Source organism: Rhinolophus hipposideros (assembly GCF_964194185.1).
Source record: "Rhinolophus hipposideros genome assembly, chromosome: 14".
In the NCBI taxonomy this organism is placed as follows: Eukaryota; Metazoa; Chordata; class Mammalia; order Chiroptera; family Rhinolophidae; genus Rhinolophus; species Rhinolophus hipposideros.
Genome location: NC_138060.1, coordinates 38,571,713 through 38,594,887, shown reverse-complemented (window position 1 = coordinate 38,594,887; position 23,175 = coordinate 38,571,713). Strand labels below are relative to the sequence as shown.

Sequence of the window (23,175 nt, the reverse complement as noted above, 5' to 3'; positions counted from 1 at the left end):
TGTGGTGTAAATTCGTTTTCTAAGGTAACAGAAACCTTCACAATATGGCAAATTAGAATTAGATACAAATGTCTTTCATTGAAAAAAAATTTGATGTACTCAACTTCAAAGATAGAGAATTAAAGAAAGTTAGAAAATTCATTTTACAGAATTTGAAGCCTTCAACTTACAGAATTTGTAAGTATAAGTGCATCATGAATGTTAGCTCAGTTGTTAGAATCATCTTGAAAAGTACTTTGTTGCTACCCTGACAGCTGTTTTAAATTTCCAAATAAAAGACTGATGTCTATAAGAATGAAATAAATAGGAATTATAACCCATTCAGGGTAGGTCAATAATAACAGACTAGAAAAATACAGGAATATAAAGAGAATATTGTTTTTCTCCAAAAGTCAAAGTCACATATTTATTGTATATATAATATCTCTATATATATCTGTATAGAGAGATACTCATGGATATATATATATATATATATATATATATATATATATATATGACATCAATTTACTTTTCCAACTACTTTTTGCACTTAAGAAAATAATTTTAAAATAACTTACATGTTTTTTATGGTGGAATAAAAGTATAAGTAGATCGAGGTGAGAAAATGATAGGAAAAAAAAGGAGTCTATGTTAGAAAGAAAAAGGAAAAGAATAGAGAAAAAAAGGACTGGGAAGAAAGATGAACAGAGAGGAGAAAGGAGGGACAAAAAGAACAGAATAGAAACAAGGAAGCTGGGCTAACAGGCCCCCAAGTCTGGAGATGGGCTTTGGTCAACATCCCTCAAAGGCCTAGACTAGTGGACAGGCCTCTTATTTGTTCCTGTCTTAACAGTATCACGAAAGTGATGGTAGAAGCCACTAGGCACAGCAGATTATAAGCCCTTAGAGTTGGAAAGGGACTTTCATTTAACCCTGCCTTTCCCCCATCCCAAACCGAGGAAGCCTGTATGTCTGAAGATGATTTTTCAATCTCTACTTACGTAGTTACAGTTCCAGAAATGGTGCACTTGCTATTTTAAATGGAGCCTATTAAATCATTAGAAAGGATTTCCTATGTCATAGCTTTTTAACTGTCTCCTGTTACTTTTGGTAACTTTCGTAACTCATGCAGAAAAGGACTGCTTTCCCTCGTGGCAGTTCTCACCATGGTACAGGACTTGCTCCCCAGCTTTTTCAGCCGTTCCTCTTCCAGCTTAATTTTTATACCTCTCCTCTGTTCCACTCCATTTTATAAATACAAAACTCAGTTCTGTCAGAAATTACTGTGTCACCAAGAGCTGTCTCCCATAATTGTCCAGTTATTGCCTGCAATGTAGGAACTCATCTAGTATTTTTAGTCACATGTTTATATTTAATATGAAAGGATAATATGTATTTACTATATGTTGATACCATATTTACTTTTGAAGGATAATTTTGCAGGGTACAGAGTTCAGCACACTAAATATTCTCTCCACTCTCTTCTTGCTTTCATGGTTTCTGAGGAGAAGTTGGATGTGATTCTTATCTTTGCTCTCTATAGGTAAGGTGTTTTTACCTCTGGCTTTTTTCAGGATTTTTTTTTCTTTAATGTGATTTTCTGTAGTTTAAAAATGATATGATTAAGTATAGTGTTTTTGGTGTTCATCCTGCCTGGTGTTTTCTGAGCTTCTTGATTCTGTGGTTTGGTGTCTGACATTAATTTGGGGGAAATTCTCAGTCATTATTGTTTCAAATATTTATTCTGTTCTTTTCTTCTCCTTCTGGTATTCCCATTACCTTTTATAGTGGTCCCACAGTTCCTGGATATTCTGGGGATTTTTCTCTTTTCTTCTGTTTGCTTTTCAGTTAAGGGAGTTTCTAATGAAATATCCTCAATCTTAGAGATTCTTTTCTCAGCTGTGTCCCTTCTATTAATAAACCCATCAAAGACATTCTTCATTTACTTTTCACTATTTTTTATTGCTGTCGTTTTTTTCTTCCTAGAATTCCCTCCTCTCTGCTTCCATTTCCCATCTATTCATGCATGCCATCTACTTTATCCATTAGTGCCCTTAGCATTTTAATCATAGCTGTGTTTAATTCCCAGTCTGGTGATTCCAACATCCCTGCTATATCTGAGTTCTATTCTGATGCTTGCTAGGTCTCTTCAAACTGTGTGTTTAGTACTTTTTTTCTTTTTCTCTATAGTTGGACATGATGTGGTAGGTAAAAGGAGCTGCTGTTAGGACTTTATTATTGTAGTGATACGGGGTGGGAGAAGAGGAAGCATTCTATGGTCCTGGGATTAGATCACAGTGTTTCAGTAAAGCTGTGCCTCCCGACTGTGAACTTCACACATGCCTCTCAGCCTCCCTCCCCAACTTAGGTGGGACAGGATGGCTACTGTGGGCTAGGGTTGGGTATTTCCCTTCCCCAGGTCAGTTAGGCTCTGATAAAACCCCAACAAGTTAGACTCTGTTAAATAGTTTCTCCTGAGGGCAGGCCTTGTTAAGAAGAACAGAGTGCCCTGGTGTTTTTCAAAATGGTTTATTTTCCCCTCGCCCTGCTGGAAGCACAGTTTTTCTCCCATACTTACCATGAGAACCTGGTAGAGCTCCAGGAGGTAAAACTTATAAAAGTGTGGGTGCTCCCAACCATGACTGAGTCCCCTTGGAGTTTTTAATCTCTCTAATTTGTCCACGCTGAGCCTCTACCAATTCGCTAACTACAGCTCAGATTTCCCTATCCTGGCATTGGTCCCTGTGGGTTTCTGCTCCTGGGTTTTGCTCTACGTAGTAAGCTGTGTATCTGCATTCATCTGTCAGTCTCTCCAGTTTGGGGAAAGCAGTTTGCCCTGTGACCTCACTTGTCTCACGGATCTAAAAATTGTTGATTTTTTAAATTTGTTAGGACAGAATGGAGATTTCTAAGCTTCTTAGATGCCATACTGGAAACCAGAAGTTCACTCATTTACTATTAGTGCAGTCCAGGAATCTTATTATTGTTCAGCAACATCACTGTGGGTTTACATTAGCCTTATAGACGTAACCAAAACATTAATGTTTGGGAGTTTGATTTTTTTTTTTTATATATATGAACTCATGTTAACCTGTGCCTCTCTATTCTATCTGTAATGTCCAGTTGTAAAAAGTTTTAACCTGAATGCAGAAGATTTTGTTTATCTTTGTTAAATTTTATCTCTTTAATTCATTTCTCATGCTAGCCTATTGAGATTATTTTAAATTTTGATTATTTTATCTAATACAGTACCGTGTTTCCCCCAAAATAAGACCTAGCTGAAAATCGGTTCTAATGCGTCTTTTGGAGCAAAAATTAATATAAGACCCGGTCTTATTTTACTATAAGACCCGGTCTTACATAATGTAATACAAGACCGGGTCTTATATTAATTTTTGCTCCAAAAGACGCATTAGAGTTGATTGTCTGGTTACGTCTTATTTTCAGGGAAACATGGTAGGTATCTCCGCACCTTTTGGTCTCAAATTCAATAAGCACACGTTCTCTTTCTTCAAGTCACAAAATTGTAGAATTTCCTGTCTAAAAGGGACCCAGATATCGTATAATTCACTCCCCTTGGCTTAAAGATAAGGAAATTTAGGTTAGAGAGCAGACTAAATATCTCTCCCACGTCACACAGCTCATTGACAGATTATGATGGATGAGGGGGGAGGGCGTAAGGCTGGTGAGCAGGTCTGTGAACCAAATCGGAGACACATGTCATCACCAGAAACCCTTGGTGGATGCTAGAACATTCAACAATACACTTGAGGTACAGTTGTTCAACTGTAACTGAGCATGCGTTAACCTCCATTATATCCACTGGCACTGACATACCTTGAGAAAACCTCACAGACTTTCACACCTCAGACAAGAAATAAAGTTGCCTTAGAATGACTTATTTTTAGTGAACCATACTGACTAATTGTAAGAAACTACAACCACTTCCAAGTAATTAGTAAGAATATTTATATAAGCCAGTCTATTTTCCAGTTCATGGTTTCTACATCCTTTTGAAAAATCTGAACATTTCTCCACTTCCATTCTTCTGTTAATTCTATTTTTAGTCAATAAGACAAAATGAGTAATGAATTGGAACACAAACAGACCCAACCATGTGAAATTTTAACATGTAGCTAAGTAACAATTAAGTCAGGAGACTAGAAAATGTGGAGCAAAAAACGTTGATGCTATTGCTATCATCAGGTGCAAATGTATAGCTTTAAATGCTTTTATGTGGAAAGAAAGAAAATGGGAATGAATGGATGAGTGAGTGAATGAATGGATGAGTGAGTGAATGAACCAAGCATTCAACCTTTAGAAACACAAGAAAAGAAAGAATAAAAATATAAATTAGAATATAGAGAAAAATAATTTAAAATAAATTAAAAACTCATTCTTTAACAAAAATATAAACTAGCATCTAACAAAATTTTATTGCAAAGTGAAATAAACAAATATTAGATAATATCAGACCTAAATTATAAATCTATAGGTAGAAAGGAAATAAACCTGGTAGTATCAGGATTTAGACCAGGAGAGGAAAAGTTGTAGAAAATTTTTCCAGAATTGATGTGATAATTCTTTTTCTTTTTTTAAGCTTCAGAAAGGTTTTAGAAGTTAAATGAAAACAGTTCATGACTCTGGTAATTAAGAAGGCATTGGAGACCCTCGAAGCTCTTGCGGTAGAGTATAGGTTAGAAAGCCAGGCTGCAAGAGATCAAGTGGGTAATTAGAGGCTAGGAAGAGGCAGCAATTTTTAGAGTTTCAGAAACTGAACAAAAGGGGCCCCACAGTGAAGCCAGGTTGGGTTCTGATACACATGTTTTGAAGGATCCTTGGATCTTCAGAAAAATGCCCTTGGCTACTGATTGAACCTGCTAAATGAGGTTATACCAGAGGTAATTTCTTGGCACAATGTTAGAACAATCCCTCCTAGATGGTACTATTTGTGATAATAGTATGTAGTAGACGACTGGAATGAAAGACTGATTACACAGAATTTGTTACTCATTAGATTTGATGTCTAATATCTTGTTAACTCCAAAGTTCTCTTTATTTCAACACTATTTACACATTGCACTCTATCTTCAATCCAGTTCGATCCTCACTGCCCATCAGATCTCTAACTGCATTAATTTTCACTAATTTAGCACACATGACTTAATAGAATACATCATAGGCAATAATAATTGTTACAAATTGTTTAGTTTTTCTTGTGACGAATACTGCTACTCATATTTAGGATCTATATTAGCTAACTCTGGCCTAAAAATTGTCACGCCTGAAAAGCAAACTATGGACAGCATGCTTTCCTTAGAAGTGCATGGTTTACAATGTACAATTGTTTATATCTGAAAATACATAGAGTCACCTTCAATAGTTGTTTTTAAAAGAAAATGTTTTTCTAGAAGCTGTGGGTAATGGATGAGGGGGAAATTGGTTAAAAACAAAAAAATGTTTAAAAAAGAAAAACAGTGCTCATCCCCTTTTAAGAGCTATTTAGATGAAAAATTGCTCTGCATGAGCTTGATCTATATGTTTTTCGTGGTTATTAGTAGTAATGAAGATGCATTAACTGTATTCTCTTGATAATGCTCTGGCAGTTTTTCAGTACTTTTATCAACATATAAATTTTACAACTGGCAATATGGGAATTTGACTAGTACATTTTTGTTTATAAGAAAGGGTAACAACATTATAACTTCTTCATATCTGTGAATTATGAATCTTGACTGGCAAAGAAGCAAAACTAAAATGCAGTAGAACTTCATTCAGTATCATGATAGCTCTTCTTTCTACCACCACTCACGAGAAATGGGACTGTGTGCAGACTGCTGAGTGGAACACGGTGCCGGAGGTGAATGCCTTCTTAATCTAGAATTTATGAGTTCTTTTCATTTCATTCATTCTTTTTCTCAATAAACATGTATTCAGTGCCTTCTCTGTTAAGCTGTAGTGCCTGTAAATTGAAAATGCTCTCCTTCATAAGGAAGCAACTGAAAACGAAGTAAGTGGTGCATAATCCCTATATATTCTTATCTCTATTAGGAAATGTTATTTTCAATAATTTTTGGAAGGACATTAAATAGCCCAGTTCTTTAAAGATGAAACTTGATGCAAAAAGAACCATTTGAAAAATGAGTTTTGGGCATTGCATTGAGTTATAAATGAACAGATCTTTCTTTTATAATGCTGAATTCCAGGTTTTCAATTTGATTTGTCCTATCTCCAAAGCAATGTCTCTAATACCTAGCCCATAATATCAGCTAGTACCATTAGAGCAAACATTATGGAAGGAAGAAGCAGAGTGTTCTTTCCTTTTTATTATAGAACTATGGATCAGTTCAATTTTAGAGCTATATGTAGTAATGCCAAGGATACGGCTGTCATATGAAAAGTAGGAAAATTACTGTGTAAGTGCTGCCAAGTACATCGGAGAGAAGGAAGTGATAGTAAAATTCAAGTTAACTAAAATCAAATAAGTGGATCCCTCAAACTTGATTTTCAGTTTCCCACTTTTATGAAAAAGACGCAATATGTGAGGTAATAAGCTTCTATTAATGATTTGAACAGTAAAAATATAAACTTTGGTATTGTCATAGAGATGGACTACCTCTAACAACTGAAATAATTTATAATCATAACTGGTCTTCAAGATACTAGCTCTGGAATACTTCAAGGTTATGAATCATATGAATCATTATGAATCAAGATTATAAATAAAGTAATCATTCATTTAACAAATGTCCATTTGGTGTCCTCTGTTTGCCAGATAGTTACAACACAGGTGCTGGCAAACCAGGAAAGCCGAAAGAAGTTGGTGAAGGGAAGGGAGTGCTTACGGGAGTTAATTGATGCTGAGAGGTCAAGTAAAGAATGGACCTTTGGCTCTGCAGGGTGGAAGTCATTGATGACTTTGAGCAGTGGATTCAGAGCAAAACCAAGGAGGCCACAACCAGGCCTTAGTGGGCCAAGGACTGAAGAAGCAGAAGTAGCACTTTAAGAGACCCTTTGGAAACAACACGTTGTACGGAGGGAAAGAAGTGGGATGGTAGCTAGAAAGGAGTGAGGGTTCAAAGGAGAAGTTAGTACACACACGCACACACGCACGCACACATCATGGTTGTATGATGATGCAGGAGAGGGAGGGAGATGCAGGAGCAACAATCTCGAAAGGTCAGAGGAGATGAGATCAGAGCATGGATGGAGAGGCCAGCCATGGCTAGGAACAGGGACTGCTCTTCCACTGTAACAGGTAGGAAGACAGGGGATAGGAGATGCAGCTGCCATTTAACAAATGATTATAAAACACTTATTTGTGCTAGGTAATGACAATACAGTAGAGAGACAAAAATCCTTGTCTTCATGGAACTTGCATTCTAGTGGAGATTGGAGGAAGTGGACAGATAATAACCAAAGATGTGAAATATGTAGTATGTCTGGTGATTTCAAGAGCTATCACGAAAAGTAAAGAAGGGAAGTGGGAAAGGAGCATATGGAGTGGGGTGCCAGGGGGTGAGGTTGGATTGCAGTTCTCGTGAAGCTGATGTAAGCTCTATGAATTTACTTTGTGACCCTCCGACACATTTATCTGTGAAAATCAGATAAAATGTGACCATGCCAGGGCTTGTGAGAAACTTACTCTCAGCCTCATTTCACAGGTGCCCCCTTCCTTGGGTAGCCCAAGTTTTGCCCTGCCCTGTACCTCTCCTTTATAGTCCTCATCAGAGGTTTTAATCACACATTTATTTATGTAATTATTTGAGTAATACATTTCTTCTCTACTAGACCAGAAGCTGCAGGAGGGGAACTATGTCTGTTTTGGACAATTGTATCCCCAGAACCTAGCACAGTGTTGACACATAATAGGCCCTCTTTGCTGAATGAATGAGTGAATGAAAAGTATAAAGACTGTTTTCCATACACCACATCTTTAAGAATCTTGCCGTTGTATTAGTGTGTAGTCACTTTTAAGTTTTCACTTCTCAGTTGCTGTAGCTGATCTGGTAAATGGCCGTTTTCAAAGCAGATAAAGTATGTTTTTATATCCATGGAGTATGTGAAATAGTGTGAAATAGAATTGTGCTCGAACTTAATGTCTCTCCACCACTTTCTGTTTTTTTACAGGACCAATGCGAAAGGCGCTCCCCTGAATATAAATAAGGTCTCTAATAGCCTGATTAATTTTGGAAGGAAGTTGATTTCTCCAGCAATGGCCCCGGGCAGTACGAGTGGCCCTGTACCAGGAGGCAGTGGTGGCAGCCCCTCCGCTGCTGCGGTTCCCACCAGGACCTTAGCAGAGGTCCCCAAGCAGCAGCAGCAGCAGCAGCAACAGCAGCAGCAGCAGCAGCAGCAGCAGCAGCAGCAGCAGCAGAGGCTGATGAAATCGGAAAGCATGCCAGTGCAATTGAACAAAGGTAAGGAAAAAGTACTAGGAAATCTAAGGGAAACACTCCAAGGAGAGCGCAGGATTTCTTCACCTGCCTGTGATAAACCAGCCTCCCAGAAATAGAAATGAATGCAAAATTTTTGAAACTCCATTTATTGAATCCTTTCTGAGTTGGATTATCAGATACCATATATTGTTCTTAACTAAGAACATTTCACAAGGTAATTTGTTAAAGTATTTTTTTTTAACATTTCTATCCTGGTATACTTGGGTTTAGTCCTGTGGATGCCAATAAGGCATGGCACAAACTGGCACAACACAGAACTTGAAATCAGTTGACAGTGATCTCTGCTGCCTTGTGTAATAATGCCTCTGACTAGTAGAGCATCTGACATGAGAAGTTGCACTGGGCTTTCCTATCGCAGCATTCATCCTTGCAGCTGGTTTGGAGGAAAGGTGCTGCTAGGCTTGCGGTCACTCTTCCAGCTGTGTTACCTCCGAGGTATACAAACTGCAGCCTTAAGGAGGGAACAAAAGTGAAACAGAATCTCAAGCAGCCAAAGTCAATGCCTGACTGAGACCCTGCACTAAACATTAGAACCACAGCCTATGAGAGCAGAGAAAACTTGGGAGATGACCCACCATAATCCCAGTCTCTCATTTAATGAGTGAGGGCACTGTAGTTGGCAGCCCGCAGGGCCTCGTGCTGCTGGGACTCCAGTGTTTACCTCCCTCATGTATTGTATTCCTAAGAGAGCCCTTCCGGTTCTTACCCAGAACCTTTATACTCTATGTCCCACTTCTTCTCAGAGACATATGTATTTAGTACCCCTACTGATAGCAGATTAGAAATAGCTACATTTATTTTTAGTGGTAGGACTATGCTATCTATAATATAGAAGCAAAAAAAAGTAACATGATGGCAGAAAATGTACAAAAATCATTTCTGAGACCTCACAAAGCATAGGTTCTATAACCATTTGATTTCAGGGCAAATACCCTGCCGAATGTGCCATTCTTGTCTGAAAGGGGTCCCTGTATTACAGCCATGTTCAGTAACTGGTGTTGACAGTAACAATGAGTGACATGGAATCAGTAGGAAGACTTTAAACTATGTTCCATATACTCTGTTTAAGAAGAGTGCATCCAAAATTATTAAAACATTTTAAAGTACTGGCATTTAAATTGGTAAACTTAAGTTAAATAGGCTTTATTGTCCCCGTGATACAAATTAATAAGTATTATTCAATAATGAGCATGTGTGTTCTTCCATTAGATGCCTCATATTATCTATCGTTGCCTGTATTAAGTATTAGACTTTATATATTAGTATTTAAATTTCTATTAGAATACTCAGTTTACCTACATAAGAATCTCTGTTTAAAATTACATTCTTCTCCTTTTAATGTAGCGCTATCACACATGATTTAAAGAACAGGAGACTTCAGATCATTAACATGTTGTAAATGCATTTTAATGCCAGGAGACATGCCCACTTACTGAATGGAAATGAATGTTATTTTTATATATTTCTTAATTGTACTGTTTTATTGTTCTAAACAAATATGATTTCAATATTGCTTTGATAACAAGCTGTAGTCAGTAGTAATTCTGACTGATGGCAGGCAAATGAGTCAGAGAATCTCTTAATGCTGTAGCTTAAATTTTCTGAGGAACCAAGCCAAATGACTATAGAAATATAAAGTTGTGTCTCTAAGGAAATGTCAAGTATTAATATCACAGTAAGTGAGAAAGGAAGTGCATGAGGATGGAACAATTGATGAAAACGAAGTCCCCAGTTATAAGAAGACAACAGAGCACTTAAGCAAAGTGTTTGGAACATGAGTAGCACTCGGGCCTTTTGTAACACATCCCCATGCTGAACGCAAGTGGGCTTGCTTGGCAACTCTTCTCTCTTTTTCTTTCTGGTTTGTTCTTCTCCTGTCACTCTACAGAAAGCTTACCTTCATATTAAAGATAAACATTCCTGTTGATGCCCCTCCCTGCATAAAGGCTTGAATAAAATAGAGTAAAAGGCAGAGAGAACAGTTCATACACGTAGAAGCTAGTGCAGGGTGACGCTCTTCCTTCTTTCCCTCACCAATGAACTGTAAGCAGGATCCTGAAGCTTTCTGACCCTGTTTCCTCACCCTGAAATCAGAGGTTAGGGCTTAATCCCTGAGGAGTCTCCTGTTCCAAAAAGCGATGGTTCCTTTGGGTGAAAGATATATTTGTTAGCTCTACAATGAAAAATACTTCTCCAACATTAGTTCTGTAAAGCTGGTGTTTCCCACAAGGAGCCTGCTGTGCTGTGACACCACAGAGCTGCAAGTGTGTCACAAGACTGTATAGTATAGTGAGCACAATGTACAACGTTCAGCCTATCAGGAGGCTTGTGTTGGAATACGACTTCTATCTCAGAACAGAGTCATCTACTTAGTGCCTTTGAGGAAAGATAATGTAATCGCCTTTTTACTATACTCTGCTGGAAAATTTGAAAGTTGTTTTGAAAAATGGTTGTTTATAAAGATGAAAATGCTAATGGTTTTTGTAGGTTAGTTAACTCTCAATTATTTTTGCTTATATAGGGGAACAGTTGCATGGAAAAACCCCAAATCCATGTATATGTTACTTGAAATGCATTCTGTAGTTTGTGTTGGGATTGGGGTCGTGAAGGAAGGAAGAGGAAGCACAGAAGTTCCTCCATAATTTTCCTGGCAATATTTAATATTAAAATTATTTCGTTTCGGTCTTTAAATATACACTAATAGGTGATTCAGAAGCAGCAAACTAAAATGGGTTGCAAGCATAGAATTGAAAAATCTCCTTCAAATATGGAGAAAGTAGGCACACCATTTATCAGTGGGTAAAGAGTTAACTATAGTATGAAAATCAGGACCTTATAATTTCTGCTAACAGCTGTTTATCACTTGTTTGGAGTATTTATAGATTTTATTGCAGTTATACCATTAATTGATAGAGACAATGTAATTACAACCCAATAATTTCCAGATGAGCTGGCTGTGCTGTAAATCATAATTGAAGCGAGTGGTCAGGCACTGAGGGTATGTTACTTTAATTCAAAAATGGATTTTTTACTATTGTGTAAAAACTATAGGGGAAGCAAGTCTATTGATCATACATGATCATACATAGAAAATATGGTGCCTTTTAAGAAGGCTTGTTTTTCAGCTTGTTAATCTCAAAATAACATAGGCCTTCAAGATATATCCAGAGGATTATTCTATTGACAGTGACTGCTTAATGTTGAACTTTGTCATCCAGGAGGGAAATCAAAGACACAAAAAATCTTCTTTCTGAATAGTAGTGAATTTCAATTATTCACACAATTCCCTCTGTTGTCCCTTTTCCTTTCAATCCTGCGTTCTTAAAATATGCTCCTTTCCCCCTGTTTCCTTTGTCTATTTTTTTGAATTTGAACACTTCTTTATTTTAAGCATTTACTGCAGGTCCAAATTGTAAATGAAATCTCGCCTGTAATAAGTATATCAAGTTTAAAGGGTATGCAGTTCACAGATTTATTTTTACATGTTGACATTTATAAGTGCATGTGGTAACTTTTGAAATCTTTTCAATACTTAATATGAAATTAGAACTTGTTTAAGACTTTATCTGATCACTGAAGAAATTGGTTTCAAGTTTAGTTAAAAATAAATTGTCGGTTATAGGAGGAAGTCAATTTCAAAAAAGTGCTTATTTATTAATAAATTCATATAACTTACTTTTGGATGAAGAGCTTTTCAAAATATATCTTCATATATAAAAAACTGAAATTTGTAACATAATGAAATCTGCTCAGCAAAATCTTTTGATTGCTAAAGTTTCCTATACTTTAACAGGTATTTGTTTTATACTTTACTAGAAACTTGTGTGTGTGTTTTTTTCATTAAGCTTTTTAGGAAATATTTTTTGAAAGTATTTCCTTTTAAAAATATTTTACATTAATTTTTGAGATTACACTGTATTTTCTGTTTTACTTTATTTTTAGTAATTAGATTGATAAATGTATTACAACATTAAGTATGAAAGAAAAGTTGATTATATTTTCCTTTTTGTGAATTCTAATGACTTTTTCTTATGAAATCCAGGCGATGTAGTTACAGGAAGCGATGCTCAGGTTTCTGTTCCTGTCCAGACTCTAACTGACCTCCAAGGTACAGTTACCATGGCAACATAGTATATTTCTTTGCCTTCAGTATTGTCATTGCCTAATCCAAAACTCCATTTTTCTTTTTGCCCACCCTCCATTCACTCTGTCTCTCAGATCACTACCATTGTTCAGCCACTGAGTGGCACTGCTGTTTAGAACAAAAGTCCCGTCTCATGTCATACCTTGATGATGCTAAATTGGGCTGGGATGTAGGTTTTCTATTAAGTTTGCACCAGCCTCTTTCCTTGCAAAATACGATCACTATATTTTGTGGTTATTTTAACATTACATTTTATTTGGCAGCTTACACCAGGTGTTCTTTTTGTTGCATAGGTGTTCTGTGACAGTAACTGACAAATTAGTTCTGAGATTAGAAGATGTATATGCTGTTTGTATATTATTATGTATGTGTTAGCCAGAGTACTTGTTATATTTCACTTAAAGGAATCGCAAGTTGATTTTGTAATAAGTTTTTAAGCACAGCGTTTGTATTATGAATCATATTAACAGAAAGTTTGGTGTGAAAAATCTCCATATACAGTAACTGGCAGTGATTTAAAATGGAAAAGATAACATTTTAATATCATAATCATTTGTTCAAAAATCTAGAAAAAAGTTTAAGAAATACAAAATAATGGTAATCCATATTTTTCATCTCCTGTGGAATTTAAAAACATAAATATTTTAAATGGCAGCATTAATCTTTTATTATGTAAAATTTTAGATAAAATATGCTAGAGAAGGATTTCTCTATTAGTGGAAGCCCAGACTAACTTTAAGAATCTTCTATTCAAATTCAGACAAAAAGATAGAAGTAAAATTTATACATGTTTTCCTTAATTTAAAATATCCACATAATATAGTCATGCTAGTAGTATTAAAATACTGTTCTAATAATGATGTGTCTTCATAATACTTGTGTTTTTTTAAATAAATTAACAGCAAAGACTATATTGTGATCAGGCAATAAGTAGTGTGTTGATTTAATATCTTTAAAAAAAAAAAGAAAAGAACACCATTGCGATAGATGTGACCTTACTTCTATATATAGGTCTGTGTTTCACAGGTACAGTTTCTGGCTGTTTTCTGGTAATTGAACCAGCTGACCTTTCAGGGCTTTTTCAGCTGGGAGATTCCATGAGGAGCTGATGTTTATTCTTCTTGGTGTCTGTTAAGTGACATAAAGTGATGCAATAGCATGGAAATAGAAAAGGTAGATAATCTCCAAATGATTTCTCTTTAGCCTTGTCAGTTACTGCACTTCAGTAAATATTGATGTGATCATCTGACATGGTGAGAATCCGTAGGATTTAAGTTTGTTTCCTAAAAATAAAATCTGAGCTCCCGGCCATCTCTTTAACCAGTGTTCTGGTACCCCAAAGTAGTGTGCTGACTTCCTTACTTAGTTTTCTGCAGAGCAGATCTTTGGCTAAGGAAGGAGAAAGCCGAAGCCTGCCTTCCTCATCCTGACTTCTGCTTCTGTGCTGTTGCTCATTTCATTCTCTCCCGCCGACCACAGCCACATGCACAATCTTCTTCTTTTAATAGAACCTAGAAGAGAAAGGTTATATCATTTTGTTCAAACAACTTAGTTCTGCAACTTAGTTCTCATTCATTTATTCAACAAGTATTTATCATGGGCCTACTGTGTGCCAAGCTCTATTTTCATTGGCCCCTTGCTTTCCCTGCAGCTTTAGCAGGTGGTGGCTTGGGCATCCGCCTGTGCCTTTGATGACCCAGGTAAGTCTACACAGTCAGGAGCCCGCTCCGGATACCCTGCTCAGACCTCCCCCTGCCTGCCTCGCGCTGACAGTCTGACAGGGAAGGCTCCAGCTGCCTTATGAGACATGAGCCCAAATAAACAGCTTTCTGTCTGTGATGAAGATGGTCCGACAGTGATGAGGAGACCATGAGACCGTACCTACCCTGATCTGGAGAAGTCCCTTTGTGTTTTCCTCAGCACACTTCCTGCAGTGTCAGGAAGCAAGGGGAAGGAGACATAAACCAAAATAGTTAGTTAGTGGTGGCAACCAAAATCTTTCTAACAATCTATGCTTAACAGGATCAGTAATATTAGAAATTGGAGAACTTCATCAAAGGTGCCAAACCTTTTATATTCCCCTAGGCAATATTTCAAGAGCAGATATACATTCATTTCAGGGAAATAAAGCCGTCATTTAGACTTTCCCAAATGTTTTTTTCTTTTTCAAAGTATTGAGGAAAGCCCAAGAAATGAAGTAAATATCAGAACTTTTCAGTGATACTTTTGATTATAAATGTAGGCTTTTTTTCAGCTGCTCCCTCGGCAACCAGGTGTGGCATACATGCTCCTATGCTTAGAGCCGGTTAGCTGAAGTTTGTGCGAGACCACTGAGAAGTGCAGCAATGTCAGAATAGCCCCAGCAGGAGAGGACTAGCGAACCTGTAACCCACAGCACTGCACATTAAACTACCTGCTCTCGATTTGGATGTCACCCCTGCTCTTGGGATGGTTTATGTCTCCTGACTAGTGAGCACATACCGGGCACCACCCTGAGCCCTTACACACGTTACCCACGTAGGGCCCAGCACATGTGAAGCAGTGTCTCCCTTGCAGATGAGAACCAAGGTTCATGGAGGGTCAGACTTGTTCGGGACCCGTAACTAGATACCAGCTGAGCACACTCAAGCCTATGTGTGTCTGACCCAGCAGGGATTGCTTTGAGGAATTTTGCCCTGAAACATCTCCCAAATCTGCTACCACAGCCTGTAAACCCTTATAACGCCTTGCATGGACTAATACAGGAGGCCCTGCATTCAGCCAGGCTCCTGTACTCCTCATGCTACTTTCCTGCTTAAAATCTGCAGTAACTCTCATCATCTACTGACGAGATAAAGGCCAGACCCCTTCGCATGAGAACAAGGTGCTCTTCTTGATCTAACTGGCCCTGTTTTTAGAGCCTCACCTTCCTTCTTTCCCTGGGGCTGGGTAACCAAGAGGGAAAGGAAGTTGTTGTTTAGGATACCAGCAACTTTTAGAGAGAACGTATTTAATTTTTTCCTCCCCTCCCCTCCCCCCCAAAAAAACCATTGAAATAATTATCAAATGAAAAAGAAGCACTCTGTTGGACCTAATTTTATTTTCCACTGGTATTGGTGTCATTTTAAATTACATGTGGATGGCAAGAAGTTCTAAAGGATTTAATCAGTCTCTGATTGAGCGAAATGTTCTCTACAGTCAGAGGCAAGACTGCTTTATAAATACTGTGATCTCTGCCAAACAATGACCCTCCCTGAGCCACCACCACTAGTCCCCCACTCTTCAGGTTTTAAGACTTAGCTCACACCTCTTAATTGCCTGAGACAGGCCTAGATACTTTCTCCTTTGTGCCCCCAGAATACAGTTGTTTATACTTCTGTGTTTGCTTTTATCACCTGGAATTGTAGGTTAGTTAGAGTATGTACAAGTCTGTATTTCCCTTGTACTGTTAATTTGGGAGCTTCGTAAGAGCTCCTCTTGTGGCCGTCCCACCATCTTCAGTGCTGGACAGAGTTCTGTAGGCATTTCATTAGATCAGTCTGTACTAGGGCTTGTTCCCTGCTGTTTGGTTAGGAATGAAAGACTATGTGCTTACCTGAAGTCGTTTAAGAATTGGTCTATATTTAGTATATTTAAGAATGCCTTAAATATAAAATAGTTTTTAATTAATTGCCTTGGATCAGGATTTCTGAGAAATAAACTGTGAGACAAAGATTTATGGGTAGGAAGCTTTTGGGGGGCCATGCCCTCAAGATTAGCACCTGGAGCGTGAAAGAAGCATCACTTATAGTTGATGCTGGGACCTCTGGGGCTGAGATGGCCCTCAGAGTCGTGTACCTTGAGGCAAGGGGGCCAGCTTTATCCTCTGTCAGCCCAAACCAGTCACTGTATTGTAGCTCATCCCCAGGGAAGGTGCATGACCCTGGGCAACGGAGCTCTCTGCAGTTGAGGGCTGTTTCCAGAAAGGAACTCATGGGAGCCATCAGCAACCAATACCCAGCAGCTGGGTCCTGTAGGGGGACCTGGTCAAGGCACCACAGCAGTATATTTCAGAAAGTGCCTCTAAGAATAGGCTTTAGTTTTAGTGCAACAAAAGAAATGATTAATGTTGTTCCCATCAGTTAAAAACTTTAAGAGGTTTATAGAGCTTCAGAACCACCGTGCAGTTCACAGGCTACAAACTTATTGAGAATACTGACTCCCCCAGGAGTGTCCAGGTGACACCTGGGTGATGGAATGTCTCATTCGTTTATGAAAAGGGCAGGGAAGTCTGATAGTCCTTTCTTTTGTTTCAAGGCAGGACTACTTTTGGTGCCTAGGCTTTTCTTACAGACCTCCAGAGGAAATATTCCAGCATCCCCTCTGGAAACATGGCTGGTAACTCCATTTTCTTAAGGTCTAAATGTTTATGCTCCTAAAAGGCACAAAACTGTTAATAAGCTGATTTCTGTAATTGAGGGGAAATATACTTTTGTAACAGGGGTTTTATGTGAGACATAGGCCAAGAACTTTATTAACACTACCACTAATTTTGTATTTGATAATTCAGAGATAAGCTCTGAAAGGCAGTTTGCTAAGCAGAAAAATAGCTACAGAAGAAATTTATGGATGTTTTTCCTCATGGGAACAAATTTCTTTTAAATTCATCCTGGATTGTTTACTTATTCTCACACAATAAATAACTGGTAAGCTAATTCATTCAAGCAGGTATTCTAAAAATTTCTCCTAGATACATTACCTTATTTTGTTACGACAGTTACTTAAATATAACAGCCTACATGTTGTGAAAAACATTTGGAAATTTAGGCTGTTCGTTGGCTTATACCTCTGCTGTCCAATATGGTATCCGTTAGCCAAAGTTGGCTACTGAGCACTTGAAATATATGCTATGAGGATAAAATATGCACTGGATTTTGAAGAATTGTTATGGATGAAAAATATCTCAATTTTGATTTTGATTACATATTGGAATGATAGTAGTTTGGACATAGTGGGTTAAATAAAATAAATTGTTAGAATCAATTTCACTTCACTTGTTAAATATGGATACTAGAAAATTAAAAACTATGTATGTGGCTCACATTATATTCCCATTGAGCAGTACTGATATATGTAGTCCTCTTCAGATATTCCAAATTGAACATGGGCAGACCGTTATTGTAGACCTACTGCATCCCACCCACTGTGCTAGCTTTTCCCAGTAGCTGAAGCTGGTAATGACAACAGTCCCAGCCTTGAGTGAAATTTGGCCTTTGTGAAACAAGTAGGAGCACCTGTAATGGAATACAAGAGGCCTATCAGCTTTCTGTTTGTAGGAAAAACCATCTCAAAATCCATAAATATGTGAAAATTGGGTGGATGGGCCTAGTCCTTAAATCTGGTTGGTTTGCTTGTATGTTTTTTCTTCTTTGCCATTTTGAATTCTTGGAGTCACTCTATGTGATACAGAAGGGAAATAATATGTGTCAACATAGTCTTTAAGTTAGACAAAGCTTATGTTGCTTGCTATCTATATAAAACTCTGTGTCCTTGAGCAAGTTCATTAAACTCTACTAGCCTCAGTTTTCTTGTACATAACTACCTCACAATGTAGTTAGGATCAAATGAGATAATATGTGTAAAGGTCCATAGGTCATATATGTCCATGGACTAACATTTTGCAAATACCACGTTGCTGTAGCGTATTTTAATTTTCTGATTTCTTCTTCTTTGGATTGACAGACTAGGGAGGTATATACATTATAATTCAGGAAGGTTGGAGAAAAATGAATCGTACACAGTTATAGTACAGTAGAAATCTAGAATTAAAGAAAAAGTTTCCTGGTCTTATTATAATTGCAACATGGAAACTGATTTATAAAAACTGGGGTAGATTCTTAAGATTTTTTTTTTCTTCAGTAATATTATAATTTATTTTAAATGGAAAAATTTCCCAACAGGTTTGATAGAACTTTACTTATATATTGAAAATACCAGATAGATAGATAAATAGATAGGTAGATAGAAAGAAAGAAAAGAAAGAAAAAGGTACCTCATTTCAGAAGTAGTCAAGACAACTAAAATTTTATAAGATTTGATATATATATAACTGCTCGCACCTTTTTTTTTTTCATTTTGGGAGAAATGGAAAAAAGATGTAATAGTCCACAGAATTCTAACTTTTTCTAGGACTATAATAAAATATATATGATTCTAGCTGGCATTTTAGATTAACTCAGTATTTGAACTATAATGTGAAATATTGAGAGTCTAGAAATCATAGTAAAGTGTAATAAAGCAGTAATAAAGAGAATTTCCCATTTATTTAATAGTTCTGTAGGTCAGAAGTCTGATACAGATTTCACCAAGCTAAAACCAAGTTGTCAGGAGGCTCTCGGGGAGAATCGTTTGTGCTGTTGGCAGAAATCAGTTTCTTGTGACTGTAGGACCACGGTCCTCATTTTTTTGCCAGCTGTCAGCTGATGGCCATTCTCAGCTTCTAGAGGATGTCACATTGGCTTGTGGACCCCTTCCTCCATCTTCAAAGCCAGCAATGTCAGGTCAAGTCCCTCTCCTGCTTCCACTGTGTTCTTTTCCTTCTTTAGTCACATCTCTGACTCATTTTTCTGCCTTCCCACTCCACTTTAAGGACTTACGTGTTTGTATTAGCCCACGATGATGACCTAGGCTATTCTTCCCATGCCCATCTTCTTAAAATTAACCACACCTGCACAGTCTCTTGCTGTGTAAGGTAACATACTCAGAGGATCAGAGATTAAGGGCATGGGCATTATTCTGCCTGCCTCATATATGGCTTTTGGGGGAAGATATGAATTATCAAGATTGACCCAAGCAGAAGTAGAAAACCTTAAGAGTGAAATGAACGTAGAAAAAAATCCAAAAAGCCATCATTGTAATGCCTTTTAAAAATAACCAGCACCAGAGAATTTTATAGATGGATGATTCAAATTTTGAAGGAACGGATCGATTCAGTTGTATGAACTTAGAAAAAGATGAAAATATTTTCATTGTATTTTGTGAAAAAGCCATGTTCTTGCAAATAAGAATGCTTTGGCTTCTTAGATTTATCTTTTTTTTTTCCTATGGACATTTAAAAGCAATTTGAAACTCAAAGCTAATCAAACATTCCTTTTGTTTTAGCTCTATCTTCCACCACCCCAAGGCAATAAAAGCTACTTAAGGAGTCAAGTTCCAAGGAGCAATGCAAAAATAGTCATAAAAGGAAAAAGAAAAACCTAGGTTTATAATAAACACTTAAATCTTTTCCCACTACATCATCCTGGGGTAAGAAATGCCTTCCTAAGCAGAACCATAAATATAGAAGTCATAAAGGAAAATGTGGACACACACACACACACACACACACACACACACACACACACGGCTGAGTTCCTGAATTTAGGAGGAACTCCCTAAATCAGTTTTTAAAATAAAATAAGCAGAGAAAATTCACATAGGACCTTCAAATGACCTATATAAATAGGTTCAAAAATATTCAGCCTCTCTAGCTGCCAGGAGACTTGCCACTAATACAATGAATTTCTCCATTCATCAGACTAACCAAATAAAAAAATAGATGAATATATAAAGATATAATATACCATGTTGTAGTTACACTTATGGATAAATATACATGCACACGTTTGCTAAAATCTTAGGAAAAATCAATTTGAAATCATATATGTAAATTTTAAATGCACGTACAGTTAGACTTAGCGGTTCCCCATTTATATAAATTTACCTAATAGAAATAGCCAACTGTTTGTACCTAAAGATGTACCTCTCTAGAGTTTTGTCATTTTGTTCATAAAGACAAAAAATTGGAAAATCCCAAATGTCTATTTAGGAATGCTACAAAAGATTTTTCCTTCACGGCCATTAAAAACAGTAAGGCAGACTTTTATATAATGAGAAAGACAAATTTCTAAGACCAAATTCAATCCAAAAAGCAAGTCACAGAGGGAAGCATTTTTGGAATGACAGAGTTGGGACCTCTGAAAATCTGTTTCTCCATCAAGGCAACAAGATCAGTGGCAGAGATGTCAAAATCAACTTTTTCAGAACTCTGGAAATTAATCAACGGATTGCAACAATTCAAGGAGTATCTATTCAAGAAAAAAATGGCTGGATCTCAATAAGAACAGCATGTTTTGTAGCTTTTTAACTTGCCCTACTCCTCCCCACTCCTTCCCAGCTCTGCCATAGCCTTTGATAGCCAGCAACCTTACAACCACTAGAGGAAAAAGAATGGATTTGGAACACCCAATAAGTCCCATCCCCAGTAAATTGTAACTATTTGACCTGTCCAGCAACTCCCCAGAAAAACCGCATTCATAGGGCTTGTCTTTATTTGACTTTAGTCAGAGCTCACTAAGGGAGAAACCCTATCCACAGGGCATTCATCAAAAATGTCAGTTGCAATTATTTAATATCACAACTGTGCAAGGAAGAAATGAAGTAAATAAGAGGCTAATCAAAAACTTAACCGGAAAATCAGAGGCTAGCAAACAACTTAAAAGGAAAATCTCAGGATTGAGGTGTCCATAGGGATTTTTGAAAAGCTCCGATGTATTCCTGGGGTTCTAGAAGGCTACACACGTGCAGGATTGGTCACATGGCCAGGAAAGGCTTGAGAATGGTGTAGTCTCTCAACTCTGGATGAACTTGAGGCTTTCATAGACAGGAATGAAGGCTGAAACAGAGTTGTATGCTACCTGTTGGAGCATTGAAGTCATGCCCTAACACATACCCAGAGCTCTCAGCAGAGGCTTAGAGCCTTAAATTTCAAGGCATTTAAGGAAAGGAAATCTCTTAACTGACCACTAAGCTAACCAGAGACTTCAGTGGCCAGACACCACAAAGAATATAGACTTAACAAAATGAGTTTAGAGAAGTCAATAAAAAGCAAACAACAAGGGAAACAAACCCAGTGGATAGGATGGGATCTAATTTACAGAGCTGCCACATTTTTTATTAAAATGTCCAGTTTTAAATAAAAGTTCTGAGATATACAAAGAAACAGGAAAGTGGAAAGCATGGCTTGTATACAGGAAACAAAAACAGTCAATACAAACTGGCTCTGAGGAAGCTGAGACACTGGACCTCCTAAAGACTTTAACTCAGCTATGATAAATATCTTCAAAAAGCTAAAGGAAACTGTGTCTAAAGAACCAGAGGAACGTGTGAAACCCATGTCTCACCAAATGGAGATTATCAGTAAAGAGATAGGAATTTTTTTTAAAGATCCAAATAGATATTCTGAAAATTGAAAAGTACAATAACTACAATTTAAAAATCACTACAGAGCATCAACAACAGATTTGAGTTGACAGGAGAGTCAGAACTTGAAGATACATCAATTTATATTATCCAGTCTGAAAAACAGAAAAGCAAGAGAATGAAGAAAAATGAACAGAATCTCAAAGATTTGCAGAATACGATCAAGCATAACATGCAGATGATGGGAGTCAAGAAGGAGAGAAGAGACAAAAAGGGGCAAAAGGAATATCTGAAGAAAAGCTAGCTGGAATATTCCACAGTTTTATGAAAAACAGTATATACCCAAGAACCTCAGTTAACTCCAAGTAGGATAAGCTCAAAGACATCGATAACTTAGACACAGCATAGTCAAACTGTTAAAAGCCAACAACAAAGAAAGAATCTTGAAAGCATCAAGAGAAAACAACTCAGGCTATCTAAGGGAACCTCAATAACATTAATAGCTGACTTCTCATCAAAACCATGGAGGCCAGGAGGCAATAGGATGATATATTCAAAGTAACTTATTTTAGAAAAGACTGTCAATCAATAATCCTATATCTAATAAAGCTGTCTTTCAAAAAAAGAAGAAAAAAGTAAAAAAATCACAGATTAACAAAAACAGAATTCACTGCCAGCAAATCTGCCCTACAAGGCATAGTAAAGGGAGTCTTTCAGGCTGAAATGAAAGGACACTAGAATTAATTCTAATCCACACAAGGAAAAAGAGCACTGAGAACAGTAACTACATAGGTAAATATAAAAGACAGCATAAATGTATTTTGCTTATATTGTTAAAATAGCAATGCTATCCAAATTGATGTACATATTCCTCACAATCTCTGTCAGACTCCTACATGTCTTTGTGGGAGAAATTGATAAATTTCTAAGTTTCTAAAATTCATATGGAAATGCAAAGCATTTCCTGAATAGCCAAAACAATGTTGGAAGAAAATAAAATTTGAAAATTCGCACTCCTTAGTTTCAAAATTCCTGTATAGCTGCAGAATCAAGACCGTGATACTCGCCTAAAGATAGGATGTATCAATGGAACAGAGTTGAGAGCATAGTAATAAACTCTTACGTTTATGATAAATTAATTTTAAACAAGGGTGCCAAGAACATTCAATGTGGAAAGAATAGTCTTTTCTTTAATAGTACTGGGAAAATTGGAACTTCGCGTGCAAAAGAATGAAGTTGAACTACTTTCTCATGCTATATAAAAAAAAATTAGCTCAGAATAGACAGACTCTAGACTTAAATGGAAAAATTAAAACTATAGCACTCTTAAAAGTAAACACAGGAGTAAATCTTTCGGACAATGGCTTCTTAGATACCAACAGATACCAAGGC

General features: G+C 37.1%; 1 protein-coding gene across 7 annotated transcripts in view; it reads left to right on the top strand.

Annotated features, from left to right (window-relative positions):
* Positions 1–23,175, top strand: part of TBC1D5 (TBC1 domain family member 5) — a 503,965-nt gene that overhangs the window by 429,884 nt on the left and 50,906 nt on the right. For 5 of the 7 annotated variants that reach the window (XM_081072576.1, XM_081072582.1, XM_081072578.1 and 2 more), the window contains 2 exons: positions 8,113–8,402; positions 12,484–12,549. In XM_081072576.1, the coding sequence (XP_080928702.1) occupies positions 8,113–8,402; positions 12,484–12,549 (356 nt within the window). The remainder of the gene's footprint in view (positions 1–8,112; positions 8,403–12,483; positions 12,550–23,175) is intronic. The other 2 variants (XM_081072580.1, XM_081072581.1) reach the window with 1 other exon arrangement.